The sequence below is a fragment of the Pempheris klunzingeri genome, chromosome 2 (assembly GCF_042242105.1).
Source record: "Pempheris klunzingeri isolate RE-2024b chromosome 2, fPemKlu1.hap1, whole genome shotgun sequence".
NCBI classification, from domain to species: Eukaryota; Metazoa; Chordata; class Actinopteri; order Acropomatiformes; family Pempheridae; genus Pempheris; species Pempheris klunzingeri.
In genome coordinates, this window is record NC_092013.1 from 14,785,555 (window position 1) to 14,806,630 (window position 21,076).

The 21,076-nt window shown below is 40.3% G+C and overlaps 1 protein-coding gene across 3 annotated transcripts in view; it reads left to right on the forward strand.

Moving 5' to 3' along the window:
- The first annotated feature begins 273 nt into the window (after positions 1 to 273).
- Positions 274 to 21,076, forward strand: part of pax7a (paired box 7a) — a 42,810-nt gene continuing 22,007 nt past the window's right edge. The window contains exons 1-4 of one of the 3 annotated variants that reach the window (XM_070837960.1): positions 274 to 361; positions 1,681 to 1,916; positions 2,757 to 2,901; positions 3,318 to 3,446. In XM_070837960.1, the coding sequence (XP_070694061.1) occupies positions 274 to 361; positions 1,681 to 1,916; positions 2,757 to 2,901; positions 3,318 to 3,446 (598 nt within the window). The remainder of the gene's footprint in view (positions 362 to 1,680; positions 1,917 to 2,756; positions 2,902 to 3,317; positions 3,447 to 21,076) is intronic. The other 2 variants (XM_070837968.1, XM_070837976.1) reach the window with 2 other exon arrangements.

The window sequence follows — 21,076 nt, forward strand, 5'->3', positions numbered from 1 at the left end:
CAGATTTTTATTTCATCTGTAGCTGCCGTTATTTCTTTTTTTTTGTTGTTGTTGTTATTTTGGCACGCGTTCATCGCCCCAGAGGAGAGCATCACTTTTATTTTTCCCCGGTGGAAGAAGGGCTCGTCCAGTTTCTCCGCCTGGGATTTGGATTTGACAGCAGGCTGAGCATCTTTCTGAGCATTTTGAAGACATCCCGGTTTTTTTTTTTAACTTGGACTTTGTGAGAGTAGCAGGCTCGGTTCCGTGTTGTTTGTGTGTCTGAGTAGCTCAATGATGGCTACTTTACCAGGAACAATGCCTCGGATGGTGCGCCCTGCGCCGGGCCAGAACTACCCAAGAACCGGCTTCCCCCTGGAAGGTAAGAGAAATGACAACATGTGATTGATGCTTGAACTTGTGTTGTGACTAAAGTCTTCCTCCGGATCGAGGTAGTCACACGGCACAGTTTGTTACCGGCGACATGCTGGGAAATAAAAGGGTGGGCAAACAAACCCGACCTCCAGTCAGAGATGATTAAAGTTAACAACCTGAATCAAAAGTGAATCACAGTTACAGAAGAGCGTCAGTTCGTGCTGTGAGAGTCAACCTAGAAAAAATACTTTATGAAAACATCACGTGTTTTAATTCAGCCTGATATTATGTTATTGTTTATGAATTTATGTCCATTGATCATTGATTTTAGTTGAAGTTTAGTCTGATCTAGTGATTCCTGCTTATCAAACAGAATCTACCTGAATTACTAAAATATTTCTATTTTTATCATTTTTATTTTCAAGTGTCTGCTTTTGATACTGTAACTTTCATATTACCTAGAGAGAACTGGTGTTATTAATAATACCAATAACATATAGTGTTATTAATAATAATAATAATAACACCAGGCCCAGAAAATAAGATGTATTTTAAATTAGTCTTCGTACTAAATTTGAGGCCAATCTGACAGTAATTTGATAACACTAAAGGTGTCAGAATAATCAGATGCTTTTTTTTTTTAGGTGCATTTTAAGCAACATTTCTTATTGGTCAAACTTCAATTGTCTCTCACACACAAAAAGCAATCTAATTGGTAATTTTTTTTCAAAAAGAAACTTCAATGCCCTCGCTCAAGTCGTCTGAACATATGGGCGGAAAAAGATCACTTTGTATTTGCATGCATTTATGGGAACAGTTTTCCCATTACACCCAGTTCGTGCTCAAGTGCTCTGGACTGAAATGTACAAAAACCACGTAGCTCGCAAGTTACTCGAGCTCCGGGATTTGCTCAAGTGTCCTGCTGCTGGAAATGGCAATAATACACACAGCAAAGAGATGACTCAAAGGATCACATCAATATTTGTACAGCATGACTAGGAATAATCAAGGTGGGAAGTGTCACCCTCTTTAGTGTCTCTTGAATGTGAAATTGGATCCTGAAGTGGCCTCGGATGCATCCTGTCAGCCAGACGGACGCTGGATGAATTTGGCACGACGCTCTCTTGAAAATGTCTAATATGATAATGGGCGTAAACTGCGTCCCATTAAAACTCAGAAACGTTAGCAAACACGCCATTATTTGACTATAACTCAGGCTGAATTAGCTTCATCTGCAGCCAACATTTTCAAAGCTTTGCAGAACTGCATGTGTTGTTGTTGTTATTGTTGTTGTTTTTGAGACTTTTATTGTTTATTGTGGCGCAGTGTCCACCCCTCTGGGCCAGGGTAGGGTGAACCAGCTTGGCGGTGTGTTCATCAACGGGAGGCCACTGCCAAATCACATCCGACACAAGATAGTGGAGATGGCCCACCACGGCATCCGACCCTGCGTAATCTCGCGACAACTGCGAGTTTCTCACGGTTGTGTCTCCAAGATCCTGTGCCGATACCAGGAGACCGGCTCGATCCGTCCTGGGGCCATAGGAGGCAGCAAGCCCAGGGTGAGTGGGATCCATGAGCGGCTCTGTGCGCCACTGCAGCGCGAGGACGGGCGTCACGAGGTGCATGACACCTGAGTGAGCTCGAAACTGAAGTTGTGTTATTACAGCAGAGCGCGACGATGAAGGCAAGACAAAATGTTAGACCTCCTCCTAGGATGTCTACAATAATGATGATAACAATAATAATAATAATAATAATTATAATGATAACAATAATAATAATGATAATAATGATGGTGATAACAATAATAATAATGATAATAATAAATGTGTCTCATCACTCCAGTGACTTTTAATGCCCCCCTGTTTTTAAAGTACAGCCCACCTGTAACATCAACATATTACAGCTCATAAAAAAAAATTCTTAACGAATATTTGAAAAAAATAACCAATATTTTACATAATCGATAAAAAAAACTGAAAACATTTATCTATAAAATGACACTGAAATTAGAAACACTGAGAATTACTGTAATATCATTATTATTTGTCTGTGAACTTAATGTTGAGTATGATGAATATTTGATACTAAAAAATGGGCATACTTTATGGCTTTTCCATGACAGTAATTTTTTCATTATATGATAAACTATTTGGGGACACGTCGTTTTTCACTGGTGTTAAATTTTAGTTTATAGAGCCGTTCACTGACATGTAATATTCCTATTAAAAATAACATTTTTTTAATTTTAAGTATGTGTTTCGTGCGTTTTATAGGATCCCTGTTTTTGTCCATCTCTTAAAAGTTCCTCTCAATTAAAATTGTTTCTTGTTTTCTTTCTTCCTTTTTGTTTTGTTTTGGTTTTTTTCCCCTGCCATTACACCATTTCAAACCTAAAGCAGGTGGCAACTCCTGACGTGGAGAAACGGATCGAGGAGTACAAGAGAGAAAACCCGGGTATGTTCAGCTGGGAGATCCGGGATAAGCTGCTGAAGGACGGGGTGTGCGACAGAAGCACAGTTCCTTCAGGTGAGGCTTCATCTGGTAAGCTGCACTCTTTTTTTTTTCTTATTTCGAGCGAACACTGCAGCATCACTTCTGAACCTCACTTTGAATCCAACATGTTTTAAGCCCGTCAGTTACTGATAATAAAATGTTTCAGTGTAGCAGGAAGCTCACCTACAGCTGTATGACCCAGGAAAAAAAATCCCTGTTGGGAAAATATTCCTTTGGTGCTCCATAGTTGTTTTTCTTTTTTATTATTGCTATGACAATGTATTTTTGCTCCTTTAATATAGACTTTTATTTTAAACATTTTCTCAAGGCAGCTTCCTCATGTAAAACTTTTCCTGTGCTATTTTTGTATGGTATCCTTCTAAAAAAAAATGTATGACAGGATTACTATGGTTCTTTTATGGGTTTTAGGGCTAATCACCCATTTACCTTTTTGTTGCCATTAGTGAGCTCCATCAGCCGCGTTTTGAGGGCCCGATTTGGCAAAAAAGATGACGAGGATGACTGTGATAAGAAGGATGAAGATGGAGAAAAGAAAACAAAGCATAGCATCGATGGCATCCTCGGTGATAAATGTAAGTTAACAGCAGAAAGTATATGGCCCTTTTGTACATATATGTCTGAAATATCAAATTATTATTATTATTATTATTATTATTATCATTATGTAGAGTAAATTGCAGCCTTGTCACCAGGAAGCAATTGTTTTAAATAGACTTCCTGCTTCACGTCCTCTTGGGAAAATGTCCCACGCCGGAGCTGCAGCTAAACGCAGAGAATTTATTCCTGCTTTTAACTCCGAGCCAGCAGTTGTTCATTCGCTCAATTATTTATGAGAGCCTTGGCAGAAGGTATTTAACTGCAGAAAATTAATTTGTGTAGCGAATTCCTCCTCATTCATTCACTCATCTAACGACCTCTAAACGACAGCTGACAGTTGACCCATTTCACAATCGATGTCAGTTCACTGACATTTCACCACTTGTCAGTTTAAGTGGAAATCAATGCTCATATTATTATTTGCTCTATTAGTAATGCTGCGAGGAGGGGAAAATAAAGCTTTGATGCAGGTATTCGCTGTCAGCGTTTGTCCAATTGACTTAAGATTTAATATCGCTATAATATTCCACGTGATAGATAACGCACAAGGAGACATTACAAGAACTAGACCTTAAATTATAAAAGGTGAGATTTTTTTTTTCTTATTTTCAATTTTTTAAAAGCTTATTTAATGAGAGTAGAGGTAGAGTTGTTTGGCATTTTAAAATACAACTTTCTGATTTTATTGTCATATTTATCATGTGCAAATCTTCACTGTTTTTCTTGCACAAGGAGTGAAAAATGCACACACACACACATGCATATATATGTGTATATATATATATATATAAAGGTTTGATGATCAAACATGAGTGAATGGAGTTTAGATAAGAGTTCACAAAAGCCTCCCCCTTTTTTTCCTTCAAAAAGACACTGCCAAAAAATGTTTTTAAACTTGAAGATGAACTTCACGAGCAAAACCTCCCCTCCATTGAGTCTTTTCTAAAGTGAAGAGTCCGAGGTACAAAAGCAAATCCTGGAAAGCAGGGCGGCGAAAAGGAGAGTATGGGCCCGTCCATTCTCATTCAAAAATCGGGGTAAAAGAGAGAGAAAACTTTGGACAAAGGGCAAGGAGAGACATAAAAGGAGATGAATTATTCAGTACGCCCCGCTGGTAGATAGTTTTGTAATTTTATATAATGGCCCGTTGGAGAAGAATCAGTTGATAGCGTGAAAACGGTCTCTTTTTTCTGTCACACCACGCATTAATGTTTTCAGAAAAATGTCACAATTTTGGTGCAAATATCTCCAGTGTCCATATAGATGGTCTGTCACCCCTGCTGGCTGTAAGTGACCAACGTTTTATGGAGCTTTTTGCGCACAACTCAGCCGCGTAAAACTGAGGCCATGTGGTGGTTTGACTTAAAGAGAAGCGTTAACGACATTATAACTGCATTATTATTGACTTTCCACTGTTGGTACAAAATATCCATATAATGTTCCTCCTCCTGGTTTTCTTTTTTTTTTTCTTAGCGCTGCTTGTGTTTTAAATTGGGACTCAATTACGTTGCTATAAAAAGAGACGCACCCTCTGCGTAATGCAGTTTAGACTGGCGGCATCCGGATGGCATCTAATAATGTTAATACTTATTAGAGTAAGCACTGAAAACGATGGTTGCTGAATAGGTGGCTGTGTTCGTGCCGGGTGTAATAGCTCGCAGGCATGGTAAGAAATGTATTTATCCCCAATCAGCCCCTCACTCTCCGAGTTTGAAGCACAGCCCTTATGTGGAGAGGGGTTTTAAAGCAGATTAAATAGAGCCTTTTATTTCTTTTCACTTTCATCTCAGAGCGGAGCTCACAGTGGCTCGCCCAGGGCACAAAATTCATGAGATTTTTTTTTTTTCGTTTACTTATCCAGATTTTAAGACTTTATTTATTTATCTATTTGTTTATTAGGCCTGCGTATTTGATTTTCTCAGAGGTTACATCACGGATTTATCCCAGCTCTAATCTAGCTTTATTAAACGTGTATTTAAACTGCTAACCACATTACAATATTGTACATTTTATTTTTTCATTATTTTTTTTCTTACATGGAGTTGTTTAGTGGGAGCTAAACCGACCAAAACTCAGTGTATGCGCCGGAAATAGCTGCAACCTTTTCACGCTGCTGTGTTGGTGGGTTTTTTTTTATCCTGTTGATTGTTAAAAGTCTGTCGCGGTCTTGGTCCACCCTCCGTCCCATCAGAAAGGCGCACTTCAGCGGTCATGTACGGCCGTTCAACTCTGCGCCAAAGTGTAATAACGCGCAAGAAATAGGGGGGAAAAGGTTTCACTGCATCTGTGCAAACTTGTGCATTCTTTTGTTTTGCACCACACCGCTCAGAGAGAGCGAGTCAGCTGTCCGGCGTCCATCTGCCACACTCAAGCATCCAACCTGACCGTCAGATGAGGTGGAGACAGGCGATGGACACTTCAGCAAATCGTAGGATTACCTGAGGTCCACAAACTAATTAAACAGATGCCAGGTGGGATTATGTCCGCGCATCATGGGAGGGAAAGTGACAGAGCAGCAGAGAGGTGTGAGGAAGTCAGACAAACCAAAGATCCAGGTTAGGCATGGCTGCTGTTGTATTCATGTGATGCAGTGAATACGAGGACCTGCACTTTGTTCTAAACATATTTGGAGAAAATAATAGTCTCTGGCTTTCCCTTTTTCCATTTCTGTCTCAGTGTGTGCTGTAGGTTACCATGTAAAGGTGCGCAAATTCACGTCAAACGTCGACCAATCGGGCAAAAAATGTGTTTCTTTTTTTTCTTCAGGTTTATCCTCCTCTCAGGTAGAGCTGCGTTCTCCTGCAGAAACAAAGAAACGCAAAATGAATAATTTCGTCTCTTATTAACGATAAACTCGGCCTGTAGTGAAGAAAAGTGTGAAAAGCTGCACCCTCCATGCTCTCACGCCAGAAACACACACACACACACACACACACACACACAGGCATTTTCGTGCATGCACAGCCAGTCTCTAAGTGTATGGTAATATAATGTAGCTATATTTCGGGTCTAAAGCCGTGCTGAATGAGAAGGACAGGGGAATGAAGCGAGAGACCACTTCAAACAAATCCATCTGGAACAGTGTGTGAGAGAGATTCAGTGAAAGTATGGGGAAGTTATTTAGCTATTAATAACGTTTTTTCCTCAGGCATTGAGAGTGACTCCATCTGCACTTTCTCGCAGCTATTTGGCTGGGTGGAAATTGAGGGAGACCCAAATGTTGGGCAGAGATAACATACCCATCATAGCCCAGACCCTGCGCTGTGCTTCACTGCATTAAACTCGGATTAACCTCCCCTGTCCCCGCAGCCACTCAAGCCACATTTCACTGGAATTTACATCGGTAGGCCTACATTTCTTATATAGAGGGCAGGAGCTGAAAGACACACATCACCGTTAATAATAATAATAATAATAATAATAAAAATAAAATATAAACTATTATTATAAGGATGTTTGCATTTGCAGTAAATTAATAAAATTAGTAAAGGTTGCAAAATATAGGGCCCACTGAACTGAACAGAGAAACATTTAAATGCTCAGATTTTTCACTAAAAGTGTACTAAATAGATTTTTGTTCCAATTAAAAAGCAATGGCTTTTGCTAACAACCCAAATATGTAGCCTGTATATTCCTTTTTAATTTATTTTTTTCCTAACACACTCTATGCACAGGAACAGTTTCACCTTAAAGGACTACTTTCCACGTTAAAACCAGATATTTACAAAGCCAGGTGAGTTTTACACTATTCTCGGTTTACTACTTGGCACAGGTGATGTTGTAATAAACAGTACAAAGGTGACATGTCTCCATGACCTGTGTGTACCATTTAAACCTTTAATAGCTGCTCAGCAACACTAAAAATAATAATAATAGTAAGTAGTTAGCACATCAGCTAGCTTAAACTGCTGTTAGCTTGGTTGCTATGTAATGCGTAACTGCAGAAATTAGCAGCTAGTGCTAATTTTAGCTTCCGAAATGGGCTAAAATTTTATTTTTCGTTGACATTTTGTGATATTTATTGTTTAGCTTTTTTTTAAAAAAAATTCTAATTGGTTGTATAATTTGTTGTTAATGACATATCGCGGTATTTTATGGCGCAGAGCTGCTACCAGTGTAACAAATTAGCCTATTGGTTCCAGCAAGGTAACCCGAGCAAACCGTGCAACATAATAACATGAAACCCACTGCTTATGAGTAATGAGTAATGCATCAATTTTAAGGAGTGCAGTTTAAGCTTGTAGGCCTACCATACTGGAGAGACATTTCAGTGTCAGGAGCTTTAAGTGTCGGCAGCATTAGGCTAAATAAGAAAAAAAATGGAGTAGGCTTAAATTCACTCTGTGCTGGCATTTGACTTTGATCACATCAGAAATATTCATGGAAGCACAAACACAGGCTCTGCCACCATTATCCAGGCTGACAGTGATACCTCTCAGGGCTGTCTATTAATTAAAGTGGCGCTTACCATGTGGGACGACTCCCTATCTGGGCACAAAAATGGTTTTTCCATCTCTTGTGGGGCTCTTGAAAAGGGGCAATCTTTCCTCTCCAGCTTCTTGTGGGAAATTTAAAAGTGTACAGAGGAAGACATGGGGATTTCTAGCTCATTTATAAAGACGAGTTTATAATCCTTTCCTGCTTAATAACTTAAAAGGATTCAATTTCTCCCCTCATTTATGGGGTTATGATCACACATTGTTAAGCGCAGATAGTAGCATTTCAAGGTTAACATTTCCTGCTCGAAAATATCAGAATATAAGCTGTAAGCCCATAGGTGCCCTTTGTTTAGCCTGCAATTTCCCCCACAAATGCTGATAGGCCCATTTTAGATGTTGTTACCATTAATGTGATAACAACGTCGAAGCCGAGGAAGACCAAGTCGATAAGATGCCTCTATGGCACCGAGCATTTTGAAATGATATGATATTTAATTATAGCATATAATTTCACCATCGAGAATTAAATTCAGTAGGCTTACGCAGACTCTGAGGATTGAATGTCTGGTTGGGGGTCTCAAACCATACGAGACAAATTAAAGAGGAAGCGTTGCCCTCCAGGTATCCTGTCACAACAGTAGGGTGCTTCAGCGCGTCTCTCATTTCTGTCTGTGTTTTATTCCGCCAATTTTCACTATGGGGCTCCTGCGCTGCGCCTGCAGGGCTGCAGTCCAAAATAAATAGAAAATCTGAATTTTTCATCTTTTTTTTTTTTCTTTGCTTAAGTTTGACTCCCTCCTCCTCCTCCTCCTCCCCCCTCTCTCTCTCTCTTTCTCTCTCACACACTAAAACACACAACACATCAGGCTGCTGATGTGCATCACACATTCATGTCAACAGGTGGGGGTGTTAGTGACAAAACTTTTAGGCAGCTGAATTATGTGTAAATTCATTTTCGTTTCTGTTTTTACAGCTGCTTCATTTTGTGCTGACCGCCTTGCTCTTGGTGCAATTCATCTCTAAACAATGTTGTTATTAAATAGCTAATCTAGTTTGAAATTGTCAGCTTATTCTGATCTCATGATGTTTCTAGAGGTAAATTAATTTCGTGGTATATAAGGTAATTTGTTGAAATAGGTTTAATATTTAGGCAAGCATTTTTTGTTAATATTCTGGGAAATGCTGCCTCTATGTAATACCCTATTATTTTTATTTTATTTATTTCCCTGTTAGTTTTGTCAAATGTCATCAGTAACGCCAACGTCAGCATCAGATATTGATGCAGACCACCCAGTCTATTATAAGTAAATATTTTGTCAATCAGGACTATCTTATTTATTTTGTGCTATTATTATTATTATTATTATTATTATTATTATTATTATTATTATTATTATTATTATTATTATTATTATTATTATTATTATTGTGTTGGCGGATTACAGACATCACCTCAGACATTTACATTTCCACTTTAGGCGTTTAATGTATTCCCCAAATTGCCACCGCTTTGTTAGCCATGATGTTTAATTGGCTGGAAGAAGATGAATGAGGCTGACAGGAATCAGCTGTCCAGAGATTCCCCTGTGAGTCTGACTCGGAAATCATAACCTGACCAGCTTTTCCTCCTCTGAAACCAGCTCGTTGAACTTGTCACATCTAATTAGGGTGTTAAAACGCACCGAGTGCATCGGTGGGAAACAGTAGGTGGTTGGTCCGGGGCAGCCAATAAGGCCTTTTTGGGTCAGATGGTGGAGGGGGAGGGATGCGCAGCGTGCTTGGATGGTGAAGTTGTTGAATTGGACCGCTGCGGGCTTTTATTTTCTAAGCAGGCGTTTTTTTACGCTATTACTTCAATTATGGCCATCCAGCGGGCTAAACAGGCCGGCCTGCATGGACTGTATAGCCTTGTTTTAATTAGGTATGAAATTAATTAGAGCAGACATCTATTAAAGACGTTTAAGTTTGGCTAATTTTTTTTTTCCACAGAGTTTAAAGGTATAACAGTGGATTAATGGCTTACAGCCAAAATTACATTTTATTGCATCCCGTCATTTCCGTGCTGCCTGTCTAACAGGTGTCAGGCATTTATGGACACAGAATGGAGAACTAATATCTTCATATTAATTTGCTATGAAATTCAAACATTTAAATACAAAGATGTTTATGTACAATTTCTGCAAAATATGAATCTATTAATGATATATTAGTCTATTAATAATTAATGAATAATTTGCTGTAATATATATAAACAACTTTTTAACCTGCTGCTTAGCATAGCTTTTAACTTATGTGCAAACGTGAAAATACAATCGTTTTCGATTCCCATTTTAAGAGGCCGCATTCTCTTTTTATTGAATACTTTTTTTTTCTTGTATTGGTACAAAAAAGCCCTGTGATGTCTGACAGCCTACTCTCACCATTGTTAGATGAACAGCCACTAGAAAAGGACGAGAGAAAGAAGAGGGAGGAGAAAAGGCCCTTCTGTTATTTTCTGTCTTGAGACTTGCTGCTTAGGCTATTCAGGCAAGTTGATGAACTCCTCCAAAAAGTTTATTAAGGGGCTGAAAACAATAAGAACTAAAGCCTTTGGGTGCCTGGGCAGACAGTTTATAAACTAGCTGCTATTGTGCCTCAAAGGCAGATGCATGAATACTTTTGAATAGGGGCCTTCAAACTGACACGATCAGGCTGGACAGCAGCAGTTTTAAAGGGAGAGAGGGTGCTTCTGCTGCAGCTCAGATCTCTGCCTTTTTTGCATTAATGTACATCTGCAAAGGAAGGGGGAGGAGGAGGAGGAGCTGGGCACTGTCTGTCATGGCCACGCTGGTTTTCCCTGGGGCTTTGCACTGTGTGTGTGCTTAAAAAAAAAAAAAAAGGGTAAAAGAAGATATATATGTTTGGTTAAATGAACACTTTCTTAGACGTTCCTCTAAAGAAATTAGAATTAGACCGTTTGTTATATGTACAGAGGTTGTTTTATTGCCGTCATATTTAGTGAAACTCAAACCCAGAGAGTCTGTCCTGTGAATCACCAAAAAAACAGATAGTTTAATGACTTGCATCCTATTTTTCTCCTCCTACTAATGCTATATTTTGGGTGTGGAAATTGCACAAGCTGCTATGTAGAAACCAAGAGCAGAGAGTGCAACTGGTCTTTCCTGTCCATGCTGAATTTCTAACAGAACGCTTTCAAATATTCCTGAACATTTATGCAGCCAAAATGAGACAGAAAGTGAGGCAGAAAACTGTTGTGTGCTTTGCTGACGTGGATTCACTGTTGATATATATATATTTTTTTGAATGGGGCACACTGGTTACGCGCACTCAAGAAGATACATTATTCCCCTCCTTTTCAGTAAACAATAGACTGTCACTCTTTATCCCTCTTCCCTCCTCTGTCCCTCCCTCTCCAGCTTTCTCTTTTAGTCCTCTCAGTCTCTGGCTCTGTGCCTCACAACATCAGAGGGAGTCCAGTGATTTGTGACCCCAGCAACCCACACTTAATCTCGCTAAAGAGGGGGAGCATCCAGTTTGCAGCTTGGCGGGCCCCAAATAGGCCAAGCCTGCTCTGGCAGGTGTCAACATTAGCAAACAATTGGTCCCCAGTCCCATGCCCCGTACCCCAGTGCGACACTGAACCTAAACTATTTGAGGCGCGCTGAAAGGAGCCACATAATAGGGAATGTGGAGGGGGAGGAGAGGAGGGGGAGGACAAGGGAGAGATTACACTTTGAGACAGCTATTAGCAGGGATGAGGCTTTTCTAAACAAACAAACAAAAAAAAAAAAGACGACGATCAATACTGTGTTAGTTTACCAAGTGGAGTCATCATTGTGGCTTTGCAGTATTTATTTTCTGCTCCATTGTTTTTCTCGACTTCTCAAACGTCTGTGGGCCGTATTGGCAATCCAATTTAGTTTGGAGGGGGGTCCCTGGGAGGCCTATTTCTTCTCCCGGGTAGTTGTGTGTTTGTTGTGGGTTTTGCTTGCGGTGGGCAGTTCATTCATAGATTTGGTGTTGTAATGAATCCTGATTGGTGAGTATTACCTTCTATAGTGGACAATGACTGGGCTGTCCGGAGGGAAAACAACACTCAGGGTTGACAGAGCTCTGCTAACCTCCGTTGGGATTGCAGCCCCTCTACTTCATTAGACAGGAGTGTCTTAGCAAAGAGAGCAGAGGAAATGGGAAGAGAATGAGTTGACATGTGGACTGTTGCTGCTCTGAGTTGATATGTGTCCTGACAAGAGGGCCGGCGCTTCTTAAAGGCCATTTATTTATCTCTCACTACTGATTCCTAGCCATGCCACGAGGAGAGACAAGTGTTCTCAGCGGGGGGAGATTAGTTTCAAAGGTTTTAATGGAAAAACCTATAGTTGTGGGACAGAAATCTCAGGAGGAAAGATGCCAGGAGGACATCTCAAAGCTAATTGCTTTGAGATGTCCTCCTGGCATCTTTCCTCCTCCAGGAAAAAAAACAACCAGTTCAATTCAGGTAATATCAGCTAAAACAAACCTCCTGGTGCAGTTGTCCTGCACACATCATTAGAGAAGCTGAAATCAGTTTGCTGCAATAAAACAAGTATAATTAACTGACCTGATGGCCTCTACAGACAATGTTGCCTGCTGTCAGGAAGCACCAATAACAATGTCAACGAGCAATAAAATGACTCATTTATGGCATTAAGAACATCGCACAACGTGGAGAGCAACCCCCAAAACATTAGACTGTATATTTCTCCTAAAGACTGTAGGTAAAATCTGATGTTCACTCATGTTTGTTTTTGTCTAGGTGAACTGCCAAAGGGGACAGACGGTTTACAGAGTAATTTCAGCTTTAAGCAGTATCTAATTAACCATGTAATTCCATAAATCATAGTCATTTTGCTTAATAAGTTATCTACCAAACAACATAAATGTTGTTGCCGGCTGGCAGATAATGTCAAATAATGACAAAGGCCTGTTAATTTGTGAAAGGTCCACCAGTAATTCCTCAGTATATTTTCATAAGCCGTATCAGTCGGGAGACAAGTATAGCGTGCAGTTGTCTCTTTGATTTCAGAACAAATATCCCAAACGAGAAATCAGTGCGATCTTGTATTTGTGGCTCAATTAAAGTAAATACAGATTTCCTTTTAAATTTGATAGTATGTTTTCTGAAACCCATGAAAGTGTGAATTTATTAACTGCTTTTGTGGGTATTCCACAAATATCCTACAATGTATTTTACAAATTTGTCTACCGTCAAATATTATTTATGATGATTGATAATCATTGCATCTATAAAAATGGTCGAAGTCCTGAAGTCTGTCGTAATGATCTGATTTGGCTAAACGTTTTCTTTTTATAGCATTTACATTTTATGTTGAGGAATACAGAATAAACCATATGGTCCAATTGAACTTTCCTGTCTGTCTGAGGTAATCTCAGATGGACAGATTAACAATAACCCCTCTGGCAGAAATAGACCTTTGTCTTGGTGATTAAACCATTGTTATTCCGCTAAACAGTAACGCTGAAGGACCACAAAAATGAATATACAGTACATCAGGACATTATTATGTCCATGTTAAATTGCGCAGTGGATGAGCAGGTCAGAGCCACATAATTTATTGAAAGAAATGTAGTTTCCTCCAATTCGCCTTGCCACCTAAGGTTGTCAAACTCTGACAGCTGGCACAGATCGGGACAGTGTGTTGCATTATGACCGTCCACTGGTTACCATGGAGCTGCATTAGAAAAGACAAAAAGCATTTCTGGTTAATTTTATTACAATACAGGAATAGCCCACATAATGTGCAACAGTAATTACGTTTAGCACAGTGCGCCCATGCTCTCCCTCAGTGATGAATGAGAAACATTGACCATGGTCTGCTAGTTTAAAAATCGCCATTAGCCTATGCTACTTAGGGCCAGAACATTTCACATTTTATGCTCTTGATCTGCTTCACCACTGAAATATTCATTTGTTTTAATTGTGCGTGTTTTTTTTTCCATATCCACAAAGACAATAAACATGTTCCCTAAGTGTTGCAAATCAGAAATGTGTTTTTTCCCACCAAGTAAAAATGTGTAAGCGGTTGTCCAAACAGTGGGGTGGAGCTCCTGTCCTTGCCGACAAAATAACAACTTCAAATGTTGTCCCCTATTTTCAACTAATGGGCTTATTTCTGCATCGTCAGTCATTCTCTCCTTGGGGAATATGTAGTCTCTGTATAAAAAGCTTTGCTACTGTGCCACATTACAACCCCTCAATACGGAGGGATCTCAGAAATTAATGCCAAGCACTGTAATGCTTCACTGTGCCCAGAATAAAAGCTCTTTACAGGAAATATTCATTAAATTGTTGAATACAAAGGAACTTTTCAGAAACAGTTTGTTTATTTGCCATCCACTGAATGCCAGTGCACCTCAATATCGCGCAGTATAACAGTATTTTTGAAAAATACGTTTAATGATTTCACGTCGTATGTAAAGATTATGGAGCCATTTTTCAGACACCAATGCTGAGTTTCCATTAAAGTTTCTGTAATTCTTCACAACTCTTCTTTCCTTCCTAGTGTCCTCTATATCACACAAACTTTTCCACAATATTTGCTGCCCAGTCTTGTCCAGAAAATTAGGAAACTTCCCTTGGGCACATAAAAATGTCCGCTGTGCATTCCTATACTGTGCCCAGTAATCTCTCTTTGGCTTTGTTGAGAGAATGATTTGTTCCTCCAGGAGACCTCGGCTCATAGCCCTGAGACGTTACTGTTTGATTTCCTGCGTAGGTTTTTAGAGCTTTTTGCTGGGGGACCGAGGCTCTGGCTCCAGTGCCATTTGGCAGAGACCCCCATGGGCTCCTTTTTACTTTCTTGTGCTCTCTGTTAATTTCATTACTTTCGCTGTGACCTCAATTAGCAAAGACTTGAGCTCAGGCGGTGACATTCTGCTCGACAGAGGAGCAAACCTGGTGCAAAGCTCAAGCCTGGTGGGGAGGAGAGAGGTGGCAACAGTCTTCCTAACAAGGTTCACATTTTGCACCCTCTGAAGTCTTTATGGGTCCATGTGGCTCTGTTAGATCCTTTCTAATGTGGCTTTCTTCTAAAAACCTGCCACAGTAGGAAATGATATGATAATTTAGCAAGTACACTCATGTATGGTCACAGGATTTTTCACTGTGGGAATGATGACAGCTAACATATTTGCAATGTTAGAAGTGCATATTCTCTAATATACGTCTACATTACAAGTCTTTCAAACAAAAATTTACAGATTAACAATAAAAACTCCAGTCAGGAGAACGATAGTATTTGCCTCAAGGAGAAACAAAGTATGTTTTACAGTTAAAAACAATCATATTGTCGCTAATATTCTAGTTTTAGTCAGTAGTGTACTAAAGAAAAAGAATCCCACCCTTCAAGCCCTTCACGCTTTCACACTCAGGCAGCACAGAGGCATGGGGAGTCAATATGTCAGCGTTTATGGATGCCCTGCGGAGCTGCACAGGGCTGTCAGGCCCCTATTCATGCTCTAATGGCCCCCCGAGGAGCTCGTCTCTCCGGGCTGAAAAGGCCGGGAGGCCCAGTGGACGCCCTGTTGTTGAAGGTGAGCGTGCGCTCTCATGGACGCGCCGCGCCTTCATCCATATGACAAGAGCCATAAAAGAGCATCGCTCTCGCTGCTTCTCCCTCTCTGTCTCCTCTGCTTTCTCTTGCGTCCCCCTCCTCCCTCCTCTCTCCCACTTTCTCCCCACCTCAAACAGAGAAAAGGGGGCTAATTGTTTGTTGTGAGAGCCAAAGATTATAGAGCCTCCCATCTTTCTTCCTTCCTTGCCTTTTTCTCCTCTCTTTCAAGCCCCCTACTCCTTTTCTAAAGAATGTGATTCTGTCCGAGAGACAAGGGAAGAAAAGTATTGGAATTTTCTTGAGGAATGTTGATGTAAAAGAGGCTAAAACTCTGACAGCGGCAGTGAGAGGTTCAGCGGTTGGTAGTAAAGGCAGGATGGCTTTCTCTATTTTCCTCAGGTAGTTGTTTAGTTTTTAACTGTTACAAAGAAAGAAGAGAACATGTGTAATTGATGCGCAAGTTGTCTGCACAGCTCTTGTTCACTTCTACTATCTTTTTCCACTATCTTAGCCCTTAAAATAGATTTTGGAACAAGTGCTCCTGGCCACCAGCCACCTGCTATAAACTGGTAATTGACATGATAGGCATGAGACAAAGCTGAATCCAATGACATCTGTCCATAAAGGTGAGCTGAGAATGATTTTATTTTAGATAGACGGTGGAGTTTTAATATCTTTATGTATAGTTACACATCTCATCCAGATTCAATTTCAGCTAAATGTCAAATTACGACCCAGAGAAGGTCACTGACAAGCAGAAGAAATTGATGATGCATTTTGGCATGTTACCAAACTAAGCAAACAGTTAACTAGATATTGCCACATAAGCAGTCTTTTTACAAATTGTTTGGTATGTTGCTCTGAATATTTTAATCTAATATATATATATATGAATAAATGCCAACCTTGCTGAGGCTATGCTCACTTTTGAAATTTTGTTTTTGTTTGTCACTTGCAGGGAGATAACTACAGGAAAAGATTATTCATAGAGAATTTGTCTGTAAACCATCCTGGTTATCGCTGTCGTCTATCTTGTATTCACATAAGGTTCCTATCTCAGATACATCCTTCGGTAAATGCCTTGAATCACATGCCTCCTTTAACTTGGCAACCCCTTTGGGATGAACAGGCAAGTGCATTAAACAGAGACGCCGCGCCATTCTCAGAGAAATGCAAATTGGGAAGTTGTTAGTTATTTGATGTTGCTGCACGATCCCCCCCGCCCCCGAAACATCCCTCCACTCCAGTGTTGGTGGTTGAATCGCATGCAGTCCTGGGGACAGGCAGGGCTGTTTATATGCAGGCCTGGAGCCGCAAAGACAGCACAGAGACAGATGCATGTCAGAGATAGCAGATCCCATCTCAGGCAGATGCCTCTTATCACAGGCCTGTTTGCATAATTAGGCCTTTTGATATTCACCCCCTCTGACTGACAAAAAGTATAATTGCAGTATCAACTACGACAAAAGGTAGGCACAAAATAAACAAGTCAACATAAATAGGGAGAAAAGATGCGGTGTTATTTTTGTCCTGTGGGAAAAAAAGAGGGAGGAAAAAACACCATTTTAAACTAAATCTGCTGTCAGTCACAGTCAACTGGTGTGACTCGGTGCTCAGAGGCTGGTCCTGTGAATGCCTGCAAAACACAGAGCGTGAGGCCTGATTGTAATTATGCTGGAACTAATATGCTTTTCAAAATGAGCCATTATGAGCTAATGCTGCACTGCCAAAGCCCTGTCTGTTTTTGTCCCTCTGTCTTGGATAGTTTGCAAAGGTATGGCTGATATTGAGGCCATGGGTTATGATATCAGAGACAGTCTGACTAGGATGAGCACTACTTAACTTCAGGCTAAAATTGCTCACAGGTGAGTTAGAGATGAGGGAATAAAACACCTGACACCTGTTTTTATTTAATGATTTTTAACAGAGAAAACTTTGATTTCTGATTATTATTACAGATTTAGTCATTTCTTTTTTCATTTAATCATTTACATTTGCAAAAAATAAGCCAGGGTTGCTGTTGCGTCTAATTTGTGTTATTTTGTTTTCATGGAGGATTTTGGTGTTTTGGTGTACAGGCATTTATCCATGTTTTTTTAGTTTTAGAGTTTAGAGTCGGTTTAGACATTTTCAGAATAATGCTAAATCAGCTTTTTAACTTTTCTTGGTGTAATTCATGAAAGGATGCGCTCTTAAAAATGGATAGAGGTTTTTTGCTAATACTGTTGATTGTAATGCTTCATGATGAACACGTACTCAACAACATAGTTACTGGTTCACCTCAAAGAATCAGATGCACATACTTAGCCAACATTTTTCAACAACCTGGTAAACATGAAGTTTATTAGTCTTAATTGCCATATTGAGCGGACAGCTGTCTGTTTAATCAGCATTACCTCAGCGTCTCGGGGGTAAAGGTGGAGGACTGGAGTCTGAAGGGTTGGAGGGTGAAGAAGGGCTGGAGGAGTAGGTGGGGATGGGGTCGATATGAGGAGGGGAGGGGTTTTGAGGAAATGGTGATGATGAGGATCCCATCTGCCTGTAGTCTAAGAGGTCTGTCTGCAGGGTCAGCAGAGGAGCATCAGGGGAGAGAGCAGGCTTTAAACCTCATAGTGACCTCAAAACTATTAACTAGCTGCACAAGTCCTTCAGGTCTGGTCAGAATTAAGGCATCATTAAAGTGAAGTCACATGAGGGTGCAATAATTTGGTGGTTCTCCACATCATCATGGATTATTTCTAATATGGAATAAACCACATTAAATAAAACAGTGTTAACCAATTGTTAACTGATGCAAATATGTTGTGTTCACCCCCTGTGCAACCATAGTTTGTTTGTTTCTGCGAGCAGAGTTGTCGAGCACAAACTGGTTTGGGGCACAACTCATATCTTTGTTGGCTGACTAACTGAAAACCAAACAAATATGAACACCTCGTGTTATCTAAAATCCGTCGCTTGATGTAAATAAGCTCATGTAGGTTTATATTGTCAGTGTACAGTCTTTTTCACCCTCAACTCTGAAGTCATACGACCGTCTTGAGTTGTCCAATGACGTTAACGCTTGCAAGTCAAAGCTTTTTTCTCTACAATCTTTCCTGTATGACGTGACGTGAATTTAGGTCAACATAGCTTTTACTCAAGCCATGCCCAGTGTTATTTTTAATCTTAATCAAGCACTTACCTAGACAAAGCAATGTGTAAACCTGATTAATTCCTATTTATAATGGGCTGAATTTTAAATCAATATCAGGGAAAAGCCTCAGAGGGCCCCTGGAGGAGAGTACACGTTGGTAATCATGCCCACTGGATGGCACATAATTAGATTCTAATTGGACGATAAGTAATGAAACAAGGCATGAGTGGTTTATCAATATCCCATGGACCTGTGAATGGAATTAGCGCAGACGTATTATACAAAGGTCTAATCAGAATGTACTTTTTTGTGCCGAGTGGACCATTAAGAAATTGACCTTGACAGCCTGCAGGGACTTATTATGTCTCTGATTGTTAACACTGGCACATGTGAGGGGAGAGAGAAATGAGAGAATGAATGAATGAATGAATGAATGAAGAAAATGGCATTTAGATCTCAAAGTGACTTTGGTCCAGAAAAATGGTTGTTCTCTGTCTTTATACCTGCTTGTGTGCACTGACATGTATTCAGATCATGTTTCTAAGTCATCTGAAGACTATTGTAACACTTCTGTATGTTAACCAGAAATCAGTTTCACATTGGCATCAACATAGACAGCAGCCATGTGTTTTAATATATTTTCTGTCTTCTATTCACCAAATGTAGTCAGCATATAGATGAGTTTTATGTCCAACCCCAATCCCAGTTGGCCCCATGCAGCGTGTGCCATTTTCCATTTTGCCTCGCTCATTTCAGGCAGGGCTGTTGACCTTGTGCCTCTAGTTCATGTACAAGAGCAGATGTGTTGGCTCTGTAGGGCTTAATGGAGAGGAGCAGTACAAGCCATTGTCTGTTGAGCTTTATCAGTCATTAGCCTGATAGCATGTTAAATGTGACACAGATTGCCACAGTGGTTTACTTGCAAAATAAAGTCTGTGAAAGCGCCTCAAACAAAGGGGAGGAAAAGAAAATAATTTGAGGAGGAGGAGAAGACTTTAGTGTCTTTCTCAGAGCCCCTTGAGTATGTGTCTACTCTGGCCCCCACGTCTCCCTGTAGGACACAGAGGTGACTTTGGAAAGTGATCTGCAGACTGCCGGGCTGGTCTCAAGTGTCGTCATGGCAAGTTACTGGGCAAATGGATATACGCATCCTCATGAAAACCAACAAAGGGATATGTGGTGTATGTACATATTCAACTTTGTATGTTCAAGGGTGTTCTGCAGCGGAGTGAGTCTGTGCTTCAAGAATCAATCTTTATTAAAAAGGATAAGACTGAAGAATTGATTTAATGAATGCGGCCTCATGTCCTGCGGCCACATGTAATCCGCAGAGAATCATTGAGCATGAGCTCAGGGGGACAAAAAAATGTTCGTAGAAGACTCATAGAGTGGCCTGTAATGATAGTCTCCATATAATCCCATAATTCCTTGTTTAATTAAACTCTGGAGCTGGCCTTGAGACTCCGCCAGCTCTGTTGCTCTTTTGTTCTCACAGTTGTTATTTGGAGGCTAGGTTTGAGTGTTCTTTTGTCCACTTATGTTGAAAGATTTGACTGGAGTGAGCTATAAACAGAGATCGGAGCTGTAAAACAATGAATTAGACGGTAGGTACTCACTAAGGCGAGACATTCAGGTGAGCATTATAGTTTTCATTTGAGCTGAATAGCAAAGGGCCTCTGTCAGAGGCAGAAATCTCTTCATACACCCTCTTCCTCAATATCTCCCTTTATTTTCTCTCTCCCACACTTTCTGGACTGAGCATGATGCAATCCAACTAGGCCTGGAGCAACACTGGCACATCACGCCGTCTTGTCAATGTCTCAATGAGGAAATTATGAAAATATGAATTTTATGACATGAAATGAAAAGGGCCATGTAGTTTGAATAGACATGCAGAGGAGGTGAAAATGATGCAATTTTCTAAATTCAGTTATAATGGTAATGTGCAATGGTAATGCGTATTTGCTGTCAAAAATTTCCCTGTCGGCCCGGATTGTACAGCTTTGTGCTGTATCTATATTCCTCGAGCAAAAATTCAGCTTAGTTGAATGCCTAAAAAGTAATGTAAAATATGTTCTAATTCATTTAATGACAGCAGATGGAAACACATGGGACTGAATGGTTTTGGTGTGATATTGTGTTCTATTTTATACACTTTGGCTGTGCTGTGTATGAGCAGTGTGCCCAGGGCCAATGAGAGAGAAAAGCAGGGTGAGGAGCAGCAAGGTGGCCTGTGCAGATTAACCCCTCTACCCACTGACACCCCCGCTCCCCCTCAGCCCTCTGCCTTCACAGCCTCTGGGGCCCCTCACAGAGGCAGGATTGTGTATCAGGGCCTCCTCTATATTAAATAAATATCCACAGATTAAGATAATATTCTCCCAGTTGTATATTGAGAGAGGAGAGGCCGGCATTTGATT